At 33.7% G+C, this 18,995-nt stretch overlaps 2 protein-coding genes across 4 annotated transcripts; both read right to left on the reverse strand.

The window, feature by feature from the left end:
• Window positions 1–639: 639 nt before the first annotated feature.
• Window positions 640–5,858, reverse strand: si:dkey-15j16.3 (uncharacterized protein LOC556440 homolog). Its single transcript, XM_056481497.1, has 7 exons — window positions 5,791–5,858; window positions 5,146–5,457; window positions 4,436–4,543; window positions 4,145–4,222; window positions 3,929–4,005; window positions 3,712–3,821; window positions 640–1,183 (listed from the first exon to the last, which is right to left on the reverse strand). Exons 1-7 carry the CDS (start codon window positions 5,834–5,836, stop codon window positions 1,177–1,179), a joined length of 738 nt encoding a protein of 245 aa, XP_056337472.1. The 5' UTR covers window positions 5,837–5,858; the 3' UTR covers window positions 640–1,176.
• A 7,680-nt stretch (window positions 5,859–13,538) lies between these two features.
• Window positions 13,539–18,540, reverse strand: si:dkey-15j16.6 (uncharacterized). Of its 3 annotated transcripts, none has more exons than XM_056481615.1 (8): window positions 18,192–18,540; window positions 17,643–17,951; window positions 17,126–17,218; window positions 16,199–16,261; window positions 14,909–15,226; window positions 14,705–14,803; window positions 14,540–14,616; window positions 13,539–14,302 (listed from the first exon to the last, which is right to left on the reverse strand). In XM_056481615.1, exons 1-8 carry the CDS (start codon window positions 18,235–18,237, stop codon window positions 14,186–14,188), a joined length of 1,122 nt encoding a protein of 373 aa, XP_056337590.1. In that variant the 5' UTR covers window positions 18,238–18,540; the 3' UTR covers window positions 13,539–14,185. The 3 variants fall into 3 exon arrangements, with proteins under 3 accessions (XP_056337590.1, XP_056337589.1, XP_056337588.1); XM_056481614.1 differs by having other exon boundaries at window positions 13,539–14,299; window positions 16,199–16,264; XM_056481613.1 differs by having other exon boundaries at window positions 16,199–16,264; window positions 18,192–18,538.
• Between the last annotated feature and the right edge of the window lie 455 nt (window positions 18,541–18,995).

Here is an 18,995-nt window from a genome sequence, read left to right on the forward strand (position 1 = left end):
TGAAGTTAAATGCAGACCACACATCAAATACGTTTTTGCACCTGTTTTGAAGTGCAAAATATAGCAGGCTTATCTAAAAATCAATTGTTGTACATAAATACTGTGCGTCTGAAATTGCATTTTATATAGTACTGTATGTATAGAAAAAAATGTAAAGTAAAGGCCCAAGTAGAATATCTGAATAGTAAAATAACTTGGAACTTTGCCAAGATTCTGAAGTGCATGTTCACTGGACACTTCGATGTCCCTATAAGGATGTCAATTAAGTGTTGATAGAGCATCAATGATGAACATCGACTGTTGACAAGCAAAATTACAGAGGTGAAACGCAACACTAAACTAACTTCAATCACAATTCATAAACGAATTAACAAAAATGCAGTAAAAATAACTTATCTTGTAAACATGATTACGTGTGAAAAGGTCGGACACATTTATTTTACTGGAATGCGCTGCTTCTAGTCATAGATTTAGTCTTGCATTAGTGTTACGTTTTTAAGATGTTTTAGTGGGATGCTGTAACATTTAAGTGAGACAGGTGTAATGTGTGCGACAGATTAAAGATGAGGCAGGAATCAATTCTCTATTTAAGCTTTTTACTCAATAGTTGAAAATCATTGAACAGGAATTGGAGGAAAGAAACAAACATTTATAATTATCTTTAAACAAAAACAACGAGTGTAAGCCAAATCAAAGAAATTAACAAAACAAAACAATCCTTAAAACTAAAATCTAAACTAGGCGTCAAAAATACAAATAAACACCGAAATCTTCAGTGTATACGACACCCGAACTAAACTAATTAAAGCTACAAAACTCAAAATACACAACTGGCAAAACACTCAAACTAATCTAACAAAACATCAATCTAAACTAAAACAAACCGGATAAAACGGTCAAAGTTTAGAACCACACAACAACCATCACATTATGTTACTTAAAGCCAACGAAGTTCAACAGGCAAACTCGAATTACCACAGTAAACTGAGATAATAAATCACTAAACAGCCGAAGCATAGCACAATCAAATTGCGTGGAGCACAAATGGTACGCCGAGGCAGAGCGCACATCACACACTGGTCTGTCGGGGCTTTAAATCCTGGCGGCTCGTCCTGGGATTGGTGGAACCGACTTCTTCATAATGATGATGGACAGAATGGTAAACCAATAAGAAACCTAAAGACTAAACAAGCATAGAGGAGGGTAAAAAAAAATAAAAATAGACAAAGAAAACATCAAACATAATATCTAGACTTAATGCAGTTGAGTTTGTTAGGTCATGTGATATTGAGTACATGGCAGATGTAGAACGTTGGAATTTCATCTCTGAACGTCAAACGCATTGTCAATCAGCAAAAATTCAAGAGATGCCATAACATCTGGTTAATTTCAGTCAAGGACAATATGACTAACCTTTTCCACAGTTGAGGATGTGTTTGTATTTATATACATTAATTCAACTCTTATAGTTTTTTTTAAGCTGACAATTTATTTTAGGTAAGGCTTTTACCTTTAACAAAAATCATCGCTGAAGGCTTTTGAGTGCTCTTTTAATCTTTTTTTGTACTACAGCCCTTATACAGCTGCTAATAAGCTATCTATGTACAGATTTGTCATTTGCAAATGAAACCAGTTAAGACATGGTAGAATTATAAAAAGTGGATGAACTTAATTTTTTTAAACAAAATTCCAGATTGTGTCAGTATATGACATTAACTTTTTTGCTTAATTTTACTGCAAAAAAGAAGACAGTTTGATGAGCTTTTCAGACTTAAAAGGCAAGAAGATGTAGTGATGACTATAGTGGATATGCAATACACAAGTGTGACACTGTTTTACCATGTGTCATCATTGCTTTGTATGTTACAGATAAGTAAATGTGTACTGAATATATTTATGTTTTTAACCCAAAGACCATATTGTTTTCAGAGTACAACAAGATTTTTATTTATTATTTTAATATGCCTTTAACATTTAGCCAATAATAACAGTGAGTGTTCACTACAGTTATATTTTACAGTGAGTTTACATTCATGTTAGTAATCATACTTACCAACATGAACAAACAATGAACAATGTATTTGTTACAGTATTCATTCATCTTTGTTAACAGTTAATAAAAGCAGTTGTTCATAGTTAGTTCATGTTTGCTCACGTTAAATAAGGTTAGCAATTACAACTTTGGATTTTAATAATGCATTAGTAGATGTTTAGGTAACACTTTAATTTAGGTCACAGCTCATGCTATAAACTACTGGCTTATTAAAGATATTAACTGTTCATTAGTAATTACGATGTAAAGTATGATCTTATACTGCATCCCTAAACCTACCCAAAACCTAAACCCAACTTCTACCTACTAATGATTAATATTATTAATAGTTTATTAAGCAACTAGTGTTAGTTAATGGTGTAATAGCGTGAATAGTGACCTGAACTAAAGAGTCACTGATGTTTAACTATAATTAATAAATGTGTAATGTTAATTATTAGTTCATGTTAGAAAATGTGTGAAGTCAGGCCCGTAGCCTGCCTATTAAAAGGGGTTCTCTTTTTTTTTTCCTCAATAAGTGGACCTTTTTGCAGTTATTTGCTTCATTTTTTAAAATTATACAGTTCAAACACTGCATTTTAGTGACACTTTAAGCACTAATGTTTGCTGGATTAGCTTGTCAGGTGGTTATCATTACCACACTTTTTTATGAAACTAAAATATTTCTTACATTTCTGTCCTAGTGCTTAACATACTATGTTTACAAAAATTGTGTTTCTTTACAAATGTGCATTAGGTTTTTACAGTTTTATAAATATGTAATGAGATTAGTTTTAATTAAACATTTTCGAACAAAGAAATATGAAAAAAGAATGTTTAAAATGCTTGTATTTTATCATCCGTCATTAAAAAAAACAAACAAAAAAAAAAAAAACAGTAAGGAATCTGTAAAAACTGGTTTTAAATGGAAATTTGTAGCCTATGAGCAAAAAAACAGACTGGCCAGCTCATTTCCTCATCAGAATTAGCCTATTTGAATAATTATTAATTAAATTTGTCTTAAAGCCTTTTTCTATCGGTTATTTTCACAATTTTTGATGGCATGCTGTCAAAAATGGGACAAGTGAACTCTTATAGGGGCCAAACTCTGGACTTCGCCAGTAGGGGAGTGGGTCTTTCAAACCCTCTCAACCCCCCTGGCTACGAGCTTGAAAGTGTGACAATACTTCCTATTCTTTAATGCGACAAATAAGTGTTGGGAAAAAAGAGAAAGAGTATACAAAGCGTACATACGATAATATATTACAAGTTATCTTTTTTTGTTCATTTATTTTCTAGCTTTTGTTATTTTTTATGTAAACCAAATTCTTGTTAACATTTTTCGTGGACCTCAGAGGGCAACAAAAGTTTTCTATCATTTTAAGCTTAATTATTTTTATCCAATATTATTAGCTTGAATTTGTGATGTTACCTAAACTAGTGCTAATATGGTTTGCGTGATTATTATGATTGTTTGCATGCGCACAATATGACTCATTGTTTTGTCACCGTCACCTCTCAGCTGTCTGAAAATAGTAACTGGCTGCAACAGAGCTTCCTATTCAAGACCATATTTACAAAAGTTTCCTCAAGGCACCAAAAGCAGCTCCTAACAACGAACAGTTCTGACTTTTTCTTGAGGACACACAAAACTCCAGTAACAAAATGAGACAATTTACCATTTCACATTGATACTAGAATACTCAGTGAGCTCTTCATGATGATATTGTGTGTCAGATACTTTGGAAGCGGTTTTAACATGGACCACAGTAGAATACATCACATCATCCTGCATGGAGAGAATAATAATAAAATAATTGAAGAATTGAACAAAGCATTGCATGTATCAGGATAATACAGTATTTAATGATTAAGCAACCCTGAATATACACTCACATGACTGTCTGGTTCTTTCTTTAGTGCTTCACCATCATTGGACTCCTTTTTGATCTCCTTTTTCCCATTTCTGCTTCCTGAAACACACAGAATCTAAAACTTTAATCTGGCTAATCACTAAACGCATATTCTTTTTAGTTACCCTGTGTTTTGCAGCAATTGCGCTATTAGCAATGGACATTTATGCAGGTTAGGGTAACATGTCTGTTTATGTACCTCTGCATCTCCAGTAGATAAATACCAGTAATGTCAGTGAGAGTACTGAGAGAAATATTCCCAAAAGAATGAAAACATCTGTTGAGGAAACAGAAAGGGAATTACATGTACAAATGAATTTCCACCCCAGAATGCTGCAAATGTTCCATGTAGTCCCTCAGTCTAAAACTCTCCATGCTTAATCAAAAATATTATGATCATTTAAAACAAACACTTCAAAAAAGGAAGACAAAATGATAGTTACTGTCCGTAATGTTGTATAATGAAAAGCAAACCAAGCTTGTGACTTACACTGAAGTGTGTGCTGTGGTTGTCGAGGTGCTGGAAGTTTTGTGTTTGGAAGTGTTTGGTCTGAAGGTCTATGTGTTGTTGAAATGGCTGGATGAACATCTGATCTCTCTGTTCAGATGAGAATAGTAGTCACCAACATATATAATGCTGTCGCGTATATAAAGGAGTCGCCAGACATAATGATCAATCTAAAATAATAAAAACTCAAAGAAACTGACTTTTAACATTAAGTAGAAATTAGACATGTTGTTGAGGCAAGACAGAACAGTAATAATCTCCTTGGTCTTGCAGTGCTGATATGAGCAGAGACTCCTGGAGTGTTTTGATTGAACAGTTTCACTCTGTTCTTGTGACTCTGAGCCTCTTCCTTTGGGTAAATTTCTTTATAAACGTTCTCTGTCATAAACACCCATTGTATGTGTTCAGGTCTGGCCAGTAGTTCAGTACAAGAGCAAGGCAGAACTACAGACTCTTCTGAATATCTAGCCAACTTCGATGTCTTTCCAATATTGACCAAACCACATCCTGAACACATGCAGATATAATGTTCAATAAAAACATCTGTTTTTTTTAATATCGTTAAACTTGTATCTTTAAATGTTTTTAAAATATGAAAATCATTTCATTGTTTACAAACAAAATGTGCCATTTAAGCAATTTTTAAATGTCTGTTCTACAGCACTTGCAGTATTTTAGAAAGCAGCACTTACCTTGAACTGTTAGCCGAACAAATGTAGGAGTATTTAGTGCAGTCAGACACTTATAGTCCCCCTCATCTGTCTTTCTGAGGTCAGATACGAGTAGAGACAGATTTGTTGGAGAACTTTCATTAAACAGCACAAGTCTGTCTCTGTACTTCTGATCCTCAAATACTAAAATCCATGGATTATTATTGTGGTGAAACTGCCAGCTGAATGTGTGGACTGTAGACTGAGGTTGAGCACAGGAGCAGGGCAGAAGCACTGAACCACCGCTGTATCCTGACATTACTTTAGTCTGATCCTCATCTGAAACAATACAACCTGCAAGAAAATAAATTAAAATCTAATTCAAATTTGCCTTATTTGAAATGTATAATTAACAAACAGAAGGAAGATGATCATGTTCTGTTGATGAGCGGTAGAGCTTATTGTGGTCTATACTTGATTTTTGTATACACAAATACACTTTTTTTATTTAATTAGTTAATTATCTGAATGCCCTTCAAAGTACTCCACAGATGTGAACCAATACATTTGAACTGCCTTTATGTTGTGTTTTGAAGTGAATCTGTAGTTTTAAAATAGATGTGTAATTTAATTAACACTGATTTCACTTCTACTTCCACTTCTAAATTAAAGAACATCTTGACTTACCTTTGCTGAAATGAAGCAGAAAGAAAAGATATAAATGCTCCCTCATGTCTGACTCTCGCTCACTAATTCTTGACTCTGCCTAATGTGTCAGATGATGCAGTGTCTTTTGGTTCCTGTTGAACTTCTGTGTTGTGTCTTTGCTCAGTATCTTTATTTTGTTTTATTGCTTGTTTGATTTTTTTTCTTTACCAATCTCTGTTATTTTTTGTTCTATATAAGCAATATTTGGACTGCTCACTCACTGATTGTGCTCATATAAATAAAGCCAGGGGCGGACTTAATCAATAATCGAGGTAAGGAGCTGCTTAGATCCCGGGAAATTAGGGGGCCCTGACCAATGCCAAGAATTGCCTAAATTATTAATATAGCTATTTTATACATTTTTATCATATGTTGTAGATTTTAACGTTATTACTTCTTTTCAAAACCAGGGGCCCTCATGAATAGTGGAACATTCCTAACATACTGCGCATGCAAATATTAAAATCTAATCACAAATATGGCTTATTAACTGTACATATAGTTAGTTTGTGAACTTTTTTTTATTTGTGAATTTATTGTATTCAATTTTTACATTAGAGAGAGAAAGCTTCCGCTTAAAATATATATTTTTAACATGCAGTTTATTTACAAATAAATCCACAAAGAATAAAATATATCTATAGATAGAGAATGTTTGGAGTTGCTTTGGACCCCCAAATCACTAAGTCCGTCCCTGGTTAAAGCACACAGATAATCACAAATAAATAATATTTCTACTGGTCATACACATCAAAACAAAACTATACTATGCATATACAATGTGTTTTTTAAATAATAATTATTCTTCCGCAAAATGCTCTGTTTATTATTTATGAAATGAAGGATAAGAGACCTCTGCTGGTGTTAAGTTGCATTGTTCATTTTTAAGTTGGAGATCTCTCTCTCTCTCTCTCTCTCTCTCTCTCTCTCCCCATGTCATACTCGTTTCATAAAGGAGATGCTAGATGTTTCTCAGTGTTCTTGTCTGTACTTGTGTGCTTAAGAAATATCATCAGGCACAGAACTGTCCCAGTTCAAAGTTTACATCAATCCACGTACAGTACAAATCACCATACCTGTAGGTGTTCTTCTTGAGAATGCATTGTCAACAGAGTTGTTGAGGTTCTGTCCCAAACATCTCAATATTTACGATAGTAAACTTAAGTATAGATGAAGAAATACAATTTTTTTTTCAATAAAACCTAGTTTTAAGCAATAAAGTTTGTAGCAGAAATATATTTTTGCTGTGGTCTATCAAAATCAGGTGTTACTTTGCATAAATGTAGAACAACCCCAGTATAACTTCACTTTAAAAGTTTCACGTTGTTACTTTTGACCCTATAGGCAGGGTTAAAAGTAACGCAACAATGCTTGCTAGATTTCCTGCCTTAATCTTGTTTATTTTAAATATATCAGACTATGACATTGTTAATGTTAACTGCAAACATATTATGTCCTTTACTTTTGCAGAAAAATTGCAATTTTATTTTAAATTTCAGCTCCATCAAATGTTTCAAAAGCAATCCAACAATTTTTCAAACATTTTTGATTATGTTTTTATTATTATTGGCAATATGCATAAATTATCTCAGCAATCTCAGCTTGCATCATACAGGCTGCATCCAGATACTATTGCTTTCAGCCCCAACCCAACACTGGGAAACCCCCACACACTCTTGCATTCACACTCATACATTGTTTATTCAGTTCACCTATACCACATGTCTTTGGACTGTGGGGGAAACTGGAGCACCCAGAGGTAACCCACGCGAACACGAGGAGAACATGCAAACTCTACACAGAAACGCCAACTGACCCAGCCGGGCTCGAACCAGCGACCTTCTTGCTTTGAGGCGATTGTGCTACCCCCTTGCCTCAGCTTTGAGCCCTTAAATGGCAGTACAAACACCTGATAACAAACTGCCAGTACTTCTCTCTGTTCTTTTACAGACTTAATCCTCTCTGTATTATTTCTTAATCAGCAAAAATTGACAGAACAGAGTTAAAACTCCAATAATGCAATTCACAACTGTAAATATTCAGAAAACACCATGTGAACCACAAAATATGGTACATGTCAATAAACAAATCTATTTTACAGTGTTGTTTATTCATTAGGCTCAGTTTTGTGATCTCTTCTTGTGGAGTGTTGTGTAATTCTTGCTCATGTTTTAGGTCTTTTTCTATTGAAACCACAACCGCTGGCATATACTCAGAAACATTCATGCACTTCCTTAAAAGTTGTATTTATATCAGTCACGCACATCCTCACACTGTCTGTTTGTCGTTAAACAAAAAATTGTGAGGTATTGTTGCACACATTTGTGTTCATGTTTATACAGTATTGTACTGTTGTATTGTAATATAACGCTCTAGTTTTGACTTTGAAACAGCTTGAGTTTTTATTCCTGACTGAGCACAGCTTTGACTCTGTCAGCTAATCTCCAAATATGTGCCATTAAACGCTTTAATCTATTAGACCACACATAGAAAATAAATGCTGTTTTAGGAGGTCACAGACAACTTTGCAACAGATAGGATCAGTTTACGGTAAACCTAAACCCAATTATCGGGGCATCCAAAGTTCTCCAGGGCCAGAAAACACCACAGATGATTCATTTCTATTCAACAATATCAGTGACGTCAGGGCTGTAATGTGATTGGTTATCAAGGCACTAAAGGCCTGCGCCCTGCAGACCCTCATATCTTCCAGTAATAACACTAATGATTATTCTGAATTCTATTTTTTTTGTGACGTGTTTAAAATTGAACTATGATTTAAATGAATGACTTTGATCCATTAAAAAAATGATGTTCTATATGGTCTGAATATGGATTATCTGAATGAAATTCATACATCTGCCAGAATTTTATTAGCACATGACCAAGCAGTGTCATTCCTATCACCTCATTTTCATTCATAAATTCTCTTGAGATAGTAAAATACCCATTGAATGTCCTTTTCAGAATCTTGTCAGAGATGGTGGGTCAGTGGGCCGTTATATTTCACCTACTGTTTTTTAAATATGAATGTGTATGCACTACTCTTTTGGCATACCGTTTTTCACATTGTAGTTGGGCAGTGTAAGATATCTGGCACTCATCACCTACAGTATGCTGGAAACAGTCTGAAGTGAAACTAATAATCTCATTTTAGCTAAATTCAATGGAGAATTTATAGATTCTGTGTGCTGTTTAAACCTTTATATGAAATAAATGATGAGGTGTGAATTCAAGAAAATGTATTAATAAAAAAATAGTAAAGGGTCATCATGGTTTGATAAAGCATAGAAGATTAGAAATAACAGAAAATGATTGTTGTTACTGTTATTCTTGACATGTTTATTTTCACCCTAATATTAACAGCAGTTTTTTTTGACTTGACATGGTTTTTCCAGCAAGTATATTATAGTAGTTATACTATATATATAGGCCATTGTAGTAGTTTCAGAACAGGGTTTTGCTAAATACATAACTATAAGCATAACTATAAGTATATATAACATAATATATAACTATACAGTATATCCATTTCAATCAACACTTCAAAAATACAATTCTGATGTTCAAATCAAATTTTTAAGTTAGCTCAGTGCTGGAATGAACATACTGAAGCTCCACTGGATCATTCTGTGTGTGCGCTGGTTTGACTACAGCAAAATTTGCTATTTTATCCTGGAAAATAGAGGAAATTATTGTATTTTAAATTTGTATTTGTACTCTGAGAATGGTATAAATGCATACACAGTCAAACCCAAAATTACTCAAACACTGGATACAATATGTCATAGTTTATTACCATTTTCTAAATTATAGTCTATAAATTGGGACGTTAAAGTTTTCTGAATCATTTTTGCATTTACTCACTCTGAAATCATATTTGATAAAACAAATATTAAATTATTAAGATCGTCAGATATCAGCAAATACTAGCACTTCCATAATGCAATAATTCTATGCTAGAAGAGTCTATGTGACTATATGGCCTTAATAATAACAATCTTTCTTTCAAAAATGACTCTCTCTCTCTCTCTCTCCGGTATATATTGTCTTAAATGTTTAGTTCAAATAATCTTTTTACTGAGCTGATTTATAAATTAGGTTTTTCTAGGGTCCATTAACTGGCCATTTGCAATATTAGACTGATCGAGTGTACTTTTACCTTTGGGCATCTAGTAGACAATGCCAGAAATACCAGCAGCAGAACTGAAGTGAACACTGCCACTAGAATGAAACCATCTGTGGAGAATTACACACAGTGCAGTAACACAATCACAAGAAAAACACATGATCATAATCAACATTGTTGTGAAGCAAATCAAGCCTGTGACGTACACCGAGATGTGTGGTGTGTTTGTTGAGGTGCTGGAAGCTCTTGTGTTTGGTGTGAAGGTCCACGTGTTGAAGAGATGGTTGGATGAGCATACGGTTTCTCTGTATAGTAGGAGAGTAATAGTATATGATTCTGTAAAACAGTTTAGCAATAAAAATATCACAGTGTCTGCAGAAAAAACTATCTAAAACAGAAACACTAAGAAGAAGAAAAATGTTTAAATAACTGCATTAAAACAACCTGTGCCATTTAAGCTAAATTAACAAAATACTTTCATTAAATATTCTGAAAAAGCTAAATGTCTGTTCTACAACACTTGCAGTATTTTAGAAAGCAGCACTTACCTTGAACTGTTAGCCGAACAAATGTAGCAGTATTTTCTTTAGTCAGACACTTATAGTCCCCTTCATCTGTCTTTCTGAGGTCAGATATGAGTAGAGACAGATTTGTTGGAGACCTTTTATTAAACAGCACAAGTCTGCCTCTGTTCTTCTGATCCTCAAATACAGAAATCCATCGATTATTATTGTGCTGAAACTGCCAACTGAACGTGTGGACTGTAGACTGAGGTTGAGCACAGGAGCAGGGCAGAAGCACTGAACCACCGCTGTATCCTGAGATTACTTTAGTCTGATCCTCATCTGAAACAATACAACCTGCAAGAAAATAAACACAGTGAGCTTTTTAAAACTATAATCAGTGAGTAAATGGTTATATTCTGCTGATGAGTGGTGGCTTATTGTGCTTATATTATGATCTGTACTTATGTTTGATTGTTTACACAAATCCAAGTTTAATAATTGGATTATATTTCTCTGTATGCACTTTAAAGTACTTCACAGACGTGAACAGACACCTACATTTTTACCTGTCAGTTAGGTTCTGTGTCTTTAAGTGATATATCTTTTTATATATTTTAATATAAAGTACAGCAACACTGATTTCACGTTGACCTCTACTAAATGAAAACATAACTTACCTGTGCTGAAATGAAGCATAAAGAAGAAAAGATACAGATGGTCTCTCATGTCTGACTCTCTCTCATCAATGTCTTGACTCATCCGTTATTTGTCAGTGAATGCAGTGTCTATTTATATTTCTGTTTCCTGATGCACTTTTTGTTTTGTGCTTGACTCATCTCTGGTTTTTAATATTGTGACGGTCGTAAGGTTCTGTTAACTAGTGTCCACTAGATGGAGGTGTTCCATGATCTGAACAGGTGCGGTGTATTGCCGTGATTACGTTTGGACCAGGTGCGGGGTGTTACCTCTGATGTGCGTTTGGATAAAGACCAAGAGAACAGGACTGCGGGTGTTCATCCTTCCCTCTTCAGCTTTGGAGGTTTTTCTTTTCTTTTCTTTTCTTTTCTTTTCTTTTCTTTTCTTTTCTTTTCGTATCATTTCACTTAATTTTTGATTAAATATAATCAAGTTGATTTGAATTTCTGGTTTGGATATTTATTTGATTTTGTTGCTACTTCCTTGAGCCAGGAGGTTGTAACAATATTTATTACATCAAAGCAAAGCAATACTTGAATGGTTGATCCACTGACAGTGCTGGTTAAGATGCTCGCTCAACTGGAGCACAGCGATAACCTACCAGTATTTATATATCGCTTGCTTTTCTTATGTCTGACACTCATTCCCCTATTAAACAACCTAATCTTAAGAATACTTCCTCATTTGTATTATTGATCATTCTAAGATAATTCGATGTAAATAATAAATACATAAATCAATACTCTAAATGTACATAGGGCCTCTATTTTTTCATTCAGCAAAATGCACAGTTTATTTATTCATATAATAAAGTATAAGTGACCCCTGCCTGTATTAAGTTGCATTGCTCATCTTTAATTTGTATGCCTCTCTCTCCCGATGAGAGTCATGTTATGTCATGTTTCATGTTATGAAAATCATTTCATAAAATGAAAGCTCAATACATCTAGCCAAAAATACAGCACAAATTGCAGGATGTGTTCTTGCTCCTCTTTTATCAAGGCTGGATTATGGTTTTGTGTGCTAAATGTCACAATTTTGGCAAAGGTAAATCTAGTATACTGATAAGTTCACTTGCAGTACAGATGAAAACTTAATTATAGACTACTAGTGCACTTAAAGTTTACTGCTGTTATACCTCTCGTACACTTAAAAGTATACTTTCATACTCTTAAAAAGGACCAATTTAGTCCCAAGAGGTGTTCAAGTAGTACACTTACTAGTACACAGATCCAAGTTTACTTCCTACATGAAGTTTACATATTCTTCAACATAACCTATACTTCATAAAATGAACTTAAAGGGATAGTTCACCCAAAAATGAAAATTCTGTCATCCTTTACTCATCCTCATGTTGTTCCAGTCCCATATATATTGATCTGTACTGCTGAACAGAAAGGATGATATTTGGAAGATTGACTGTAACTAAACAGATCTGCCATAGTAAGTAAAAAAATGAAATACTATGAGAGTAAGGGGTGTCGAAAACTGTTTGTTTCTGACATTCTTCCAGATATCTGCCCTTGTGTTTAGCAGAACCCAGAAAAGAAATTTATGTAGGGTTGAAACAACCTGAGGATACGTAAATGATAAGAGATCTTTCATTTTTGGGTGAACTATACCTTAAATGTATATTCTTCTACATTTGCTCTGCCCTGTAGTCATCTTATAGTGGAAATTTCAGAATTATTAACCCCCTGAATTATTAGCCCCCCTGTTTATTTTTCCCCAATTTCTGTTTAACGGAGAGAAGATTTGTTCAACACATTTCTAAACAGAATAGTTTTAAGAACTCATTTCTAATAACTGATTTATTTTATCTTTGCCATGATGACAGTAAATAATATTTGACTAGATGTTTTTCAAGACACTTCTATACAGCTTAAAGTGACATTTAAAGGCTTAACTAGGTTAATTAGGTTAACTAGGCAGGTTAGGGTAATTAGGCAAGTTATTGTATAACGATGGTTTGTTCTGTATTGAAAAAATGGGGCTAATAATTTTGACCTTAAAATGATTTGTTTTTCTAAATAAGAACTGCTTTTATTCTAGCCGAAATAAAACAAATAAGACTTTCTCCAGAAGAAAAATTATTATCAGACATACTGTGAAAATTTCCTTGCTCTGTTAAACATCATTTGGGAAATATTTAAAGAAAATAATTTCAAAGGAGGGCTAATAATTCTGATTGCAACTTCATCTCAAACCAAAACTAATCTTCAAGCATTTTAGAAATAGCTAATTGACATGAGAATTAAAAATCAGCACATTAATCTTTGAGTAAACACCGAATCCATGCAAAGCGTTTTATGAAAAACAATACTTACAACAACAGAAAAAAAACAATCAATTTTGATAATGCGACCATAGTAAACAATAATTCAGTGCAAGTCCTATAATTGCCAAAACTATTTCATTTTTTACACCTTTAATGGACGGGACAGAGGAGATTACAGATTAAGTGTGGGGAGCAGAGAGAAGGGAAGGATCGGCAAAGGACCTCAAGGCGGGAATTGAACTCAGGTCGCCATGAGCACCTTAGTGCTATGTGTCGACAGTCAAACCACTAGCTATTGGCACCAACAACTATTTGATTTTTATTGATACAAAAATGCACAATGACAGAAAAAGAAAAGCATCTCCCATATTTAACCTGTTAACAAACTCAATCGTCTTTTTAAATTAGCATGACAGTGATAAGTTCTGATTGTTTATATTAGTTTACCAGTAAGCGGATCATTATAACACATTATGCTTTAGCTTCAGTTATCAGACACGTCACGCAAATATACTCACCTGTTTTATCCTTTATGACACGATATTACAATGTTAATAAGCATTACGCTTGTTAATAAACTCTACATATAGGCTAGATTAGATGAACTCCAACAAATTATGCTAAAACCAAACTTGTATTAAAAAAGCATCTCCATATATTTTTGTCCACAGTGTACAATAATTGCAAAGGCCATAAGCTCAATTACAAGTCTAATCAGTTCATCGCTTGGTCTTGACGTAAATTCTGAGGATATTAAAGATGTTTTCAAGTATGTGTTGCACTGGTATTGACATACTCAATGAGCTCTGTTTGGTCATTCCGTCTATGAGCTGGAATGGGTGCCGTTTCAACATAGACTACAGCAGAATTTTCCACTACCTTCTGGAGGAAAAGGGAAAATATCATGTATTACCTAGATGTCAACTTATACACAAACAGCAATATCTTGCCGTGAGCAAAAGCTGAGAATTACTAGCGTAGAGGCACTTTCTGAAAACATACTGGCAATCCAAACGTGAAATCTCAAGTTAAATCAAGTATTTAAACAGATTAACAGTAAAAGTCCTGCTCACTTTTGTATAACAGCTAATTTAATGATAGAAGACGATAAGTCTTTACCTTTGCATATCTAGTAGACAATGCCAGAAATGCCAGTAACACAACAGAAGTGAACACTGCCACTAGAATGAAAACATCTGTGGAGAAATACGCATACAGTAACACGTTCGTGAGTAAAATACACAATCATAATTATCACAGTTGATAATTAAGCCTGTGACTTACATAGAGGTGTGTGATGTGTTGGTCCGGGTGGTGAAAGTTCTGGTGTTTGGTGTGAAGGTGCATGTGTTGAAGTACTGGTTGGATAAACTTGTGGTTTATCTGTTGAGAGGAGAAAAGTCTGTTATATTCAGCTATCAAATACCACTGTAAAACATATTGTATAATATGTAATAAATAGTCAAATTAAAACACAAAGAAAATGACCTTTAACATTAAGTCTGAAGTAGACATGTTGTTGAGGCAATGCAGTACAGTAGTAGGTTCCTTGGTGGTTTATGGTCAGTGCTGATATGAGCAGAGACAGATTTCCTGGAGTGTTTTGATTTAACAGTTTCACTCTGTTCTTGTGACTCTCAACCTCTTCCTTTGGGTAAATTTCTTTATAGTCATTCTTTGTCCAATACATCCACTGTATGTGTTCAGGTCTGGACAGTAGGTTAGTGCAGGAGCAGGGCAGAACCACAGACTCTCCTGTATATCCAGTCACACCAGTTTTACTTTCTTTATTGACCAGATCACACTCTAAAGACACATTTACACAAATTACACCAGTTTAAACAGCATTAAAAAGATTTCAACATAATGCAACATCAACATTGTAGTACTCGTAGTGAAAAATCAATTATGCTACTAATCTAAGTCAAATGTGACCACATCTGGACCACAATAAAGGCAAAAAGTTGACAAAAAGTCTTGGAAAAAAGTAGTTTCTCTTCTTTATCTAATTATATATATAGTTTGAGTCAGAAATTATTAAACATTATTAAACAATAATTAAACATAATAGGTTTAATAACTCATTTATAATAACTGATTCCTTTTATCTTTGCCATGATGACAGTAAATAATATTTGACTAGATATTTTTCAAGACACTTCTATACAGCTTAAAGTGACATTTAAAGACTTAACTAGGTTAATTAGGCTAACTAGGCAGGTTAGGGTAATTAGGCAAGTTATTGTATAACGATGGTTTGTTCTGTAGACTATTGAAAAAAATGTAGCTTAAAGAGGCTAATAATTTTGACCTTAAAATGGCTTTTAAAAAAATGTAAAACTGCTTTTATTCTAGCTGAAATAAAACAAATAAGACTTTCTCCAGAAGAAAAAATATTATCAGACATACTGTGAAAATTTCCTTGCTCTGTTAAACACCATTTGGGAAATATTTTAAAAAGAAAAGAAATTCCAATATATTATATATATATATATATATATATATATATATATATATATATATATATATATATATATATATATATATATATATATATATATATATATAGAACATTAATTTGCTTGGTCAGTGTCTTTGTGTATTTTATTTATTTTTGCTGTTGAAATAATCGTAATCATTCGCCATAGCAAAGGTGTCAAGACCTGCCAGGAACATGTTTCCTGAAAATAACTTTACACTATTGAAAAAAATTCAACCAATTACAGTAAAGCCTCCAACTGCACTGTAGTGAAAAGCAAAACGTATCTTAAGACTTACGTTGTGTGTATTGAGGTAAAACTGGTCTAGCGTCTGTTCTTGGTAAGTTGATTATAGGTCTCTCTGCTGAGAAATAACCAATCGTCAGTGGTGGTTTGACAATAGAAATGAAAACATACCTTTACCATGTTTTAAAACCTTTCCCAAGCAAGTGACTTCCAGGAGGAATGACATGTTGGATTAAAACCAGACTTTAGTCTTCATAGTTGAATGGCTTGAGGGCCAAATTAGCATGTTCATTTATTCTTGCAATTTGAATACATGCATTTTTCTCCTTAGACCTTCTTAACACACAAAATATAGTCTCTTTGGATATTATGTTTTTAAAATAAGGTTGTATTCTTCGTCAAATCACTGACCATTAGAAATCAGCATAAATCAGCACAAATCAGCACAAATTTACAACATAAATCTGATCTGGTTACAAAACATTGATCCACTTTAATCAAAATTGTATTCTTGCAAAAAAGAATGTCTTGCTCAAAACAGTGACAGCACTTCAGCTTCAAGAAATGTATGAAAAGGGCAAGGTCACTGTTGACCAGTTAAAATGACCAATTAAAAGGCCATTTTTACTATATACTTTTTAATCTGCTAGAATTTGACATTTTAAATAAATGGTCACTTTATTTGTACATTCATATTTTAAGACTTATACCCAAGACCTAAGTTAATTAACAAAAGATTTGCTGTACTAGACACACAGGAATAATACCCTGCATCTTCCATTTTGAGGCCAGAAAAGAAGTCTGTCGCTGTACTTCTGATCCTCAAACATGGAAAATGTAATAAAAAGATCTGCCTGAAACATTTTTTGCATTTATAGATTCCCTGAAAATAATTGCACGCCTTTAAACATGTTTCAGCCAATCAGAATAAAGCATCCAACTGCCCTTTACTAAAAAGCTAAATATATCTCAGACTTACGTCGAGGAATGTATCGAGGTGAAATTGGTCTTGCAGGCACTATAACATCATGTTTTGGGGATGGTAAGTAGCTTATAGGCATGTGTGGTGTCTCTGAAAAGTAAACAGTTGTAGTGGTTTAACAATGGAAACAGAAAAACATATATATTTCACATGGTTTAAACCTGACTGTAGTGTTGAATGGCTTGAGGGACAAATTAACCTGTTCTTCTTGCAATTTGAATACATGCATTTTACTCAGACCTGCCTGACATACAAAGTTATTGTCTACTTGGATATGTTGGTTAGTGTAAGATTTTACATTTGGTCACAATAGCTTAAATAAGCACAACTTGACATCTTGTCATAAGACATTCAAAATGATTTATGTATTCCTTCAAAAGTAAATGTATTGCTCAAACCAGCAACAACAATTCCAGAGCTTCAAGAAATATAAAAAGTATATAGTTTTAAGATTAAGTTTTAATTAAAAGAAAACCTTTAGGGTACATTCATATTTCAAGATGCATTCACTTACCTAAAACTGCTAAGGAAAAATACACAAGATTTGCTGTAGACACACAGGAATAATAGCCGCCATCTTCCTTTCTGAGACCAGAAATGAGCAAAGACAGATTTGTTGGAGAAATGGGACTAAACAGTGAAACTCTGCCTCTGTATTTCTCATTCTGAAGCACTTGAATCCACTGATTATCACCGGTGTAAAACTGCCAGCTGAATGTGTGGACTGTAGATTGAGGTTGAGCACAGGAGCAGGGCAGAAGCACTGAACCACCGCTGTATCCTGAGATTGTTTTTGTCTGCTTCTCATCTGTAAGAATACAACCTGCAAACAAGAGAGCTTATTTTCAACTGGAATAAGATATAATTATAAATAAAACAGAAAGCCTTAGAGGATCTCATCTGGCTGTGTTATTAATCTGTGAATGAACAGAATCCTATTTATTAATCAATCACCCACCAATAATGATTGTTTACAATATAAAACGTATATACAAAACAAACAAACTAATTTTAAACACTCAATTTGATTTCATGCAGATTAACAAAAACAATCTGAACTCACCAGTGCTGAATTGAAGCATAAAGAGAAAAAACAAGCCACCCTTCATGACTGGTTTACATTTACTGATACCCGGCACTATTTTATTTACCAGTGGACACTGTGTGTCTTAATTCTTTGGTTCCTGTTCTTCAAAATAGTTTCTTTTATGGTATTTTTCCATTATGACACGACGCAGCAAGATACTTTCTGGGCATCAATGGTTCATATTGTTCGTTCAATAACCAGCAATCACTGAAATATCAATTTTTAAGAGTGTGGCCAGAAATTCAGTCCTAGATGAAATGAACAATAATATTGTTGCCGTTAACTGTTCGACTATTGGTGGTTCAGAGCGTTGTATTAGATCAGTGTTTCCACACTTGTTCCTGATTTCAATAAAAAAATGTCGATTACACAAGAAACCCACAAACAATGGAAATTTTTATAAGTCGGGTGGCTGAATCAACAGAAAATCAGCATTGTTCAATGTGTATGAAAAAACTGGCATTACGGTGACTACACCATGAGAATACAGCTAATATGTGAATGACATAAATAGCTTGGATTGAGAAATTACTGAAGCAAATCTGATGTTCTGATGGAAAGCACAGCTACAGGAACTGACAGATATTATTCAGTCTCAGGCAAGGTTGTCAGTTTTTTGCAATGGGAATAAACAAATATATTGTTTATTAATGTAGATGAACACGAACATGCTCAGGTGTATCAATACCTGATGTGTGTATATATATTCATTCATTCATTTTCTTTCAGTTTTATATTATAAAAATATTTTGCTATAGGGTGATGAAACTGTAAGAATAT

The sequence above is a fragment of the Danio aesculapii genome, chromosome 20, assembly GCF_903798145.1.
Source record: "Danio aesculapii chromosome 20, fDanAes4.1, whole genome shotgun sequence".
Lineage (NCBI taxonomy): Eukaryota > Metazoa > Chordata > Actinopteri > Cypriniformes > Danionidae > Danio > Danio aesculapii.

Coding starts and splice junctions, on each gene's coding strand:
- si:dkey-15j16.3 (XM_056481497.1), bottom strand. CDS start 5,836: ATGAGGGAGCATTTATATCTTTTCTTTCTGCTTCATTTCAGCAAAG. Junction 4,544..5,145: donor TGTTCGGCTAACAGTTCAAG/GTAAGTGCTGCT, acceptor TCATCTGAACAG/AGAGATCAGATGTTCATCCA. Junction 3,822..3,928: donor AGAAAGAACCAGACAGTCAT/GTGAGTGTATAT, acceptor CTCTCCATGCAG/GATGATGTGATGTATTCTAC.
- si:dkey-15j16.6 (XM_056481613.1), bottom strand. CDS start 18,237: ATGAAGGGTGGCTTGTTTTTTCTCTTTATGCTTCAATTCAGCACTG. Junction 16,265..17,125: donor ACCTCGATACATTCCTCGAC/GTAAGTCTGAGA, acceptor GTTATTTCTCAG/CAGAGAGACCTATAATCAAC. Junction 14,617..14,704: donor AACACATCACACACCTCTAT/GTAAGTCACAGG, acceptor ATTTCTCCACAG/ATGTTTTCATTCTAGTGGCA.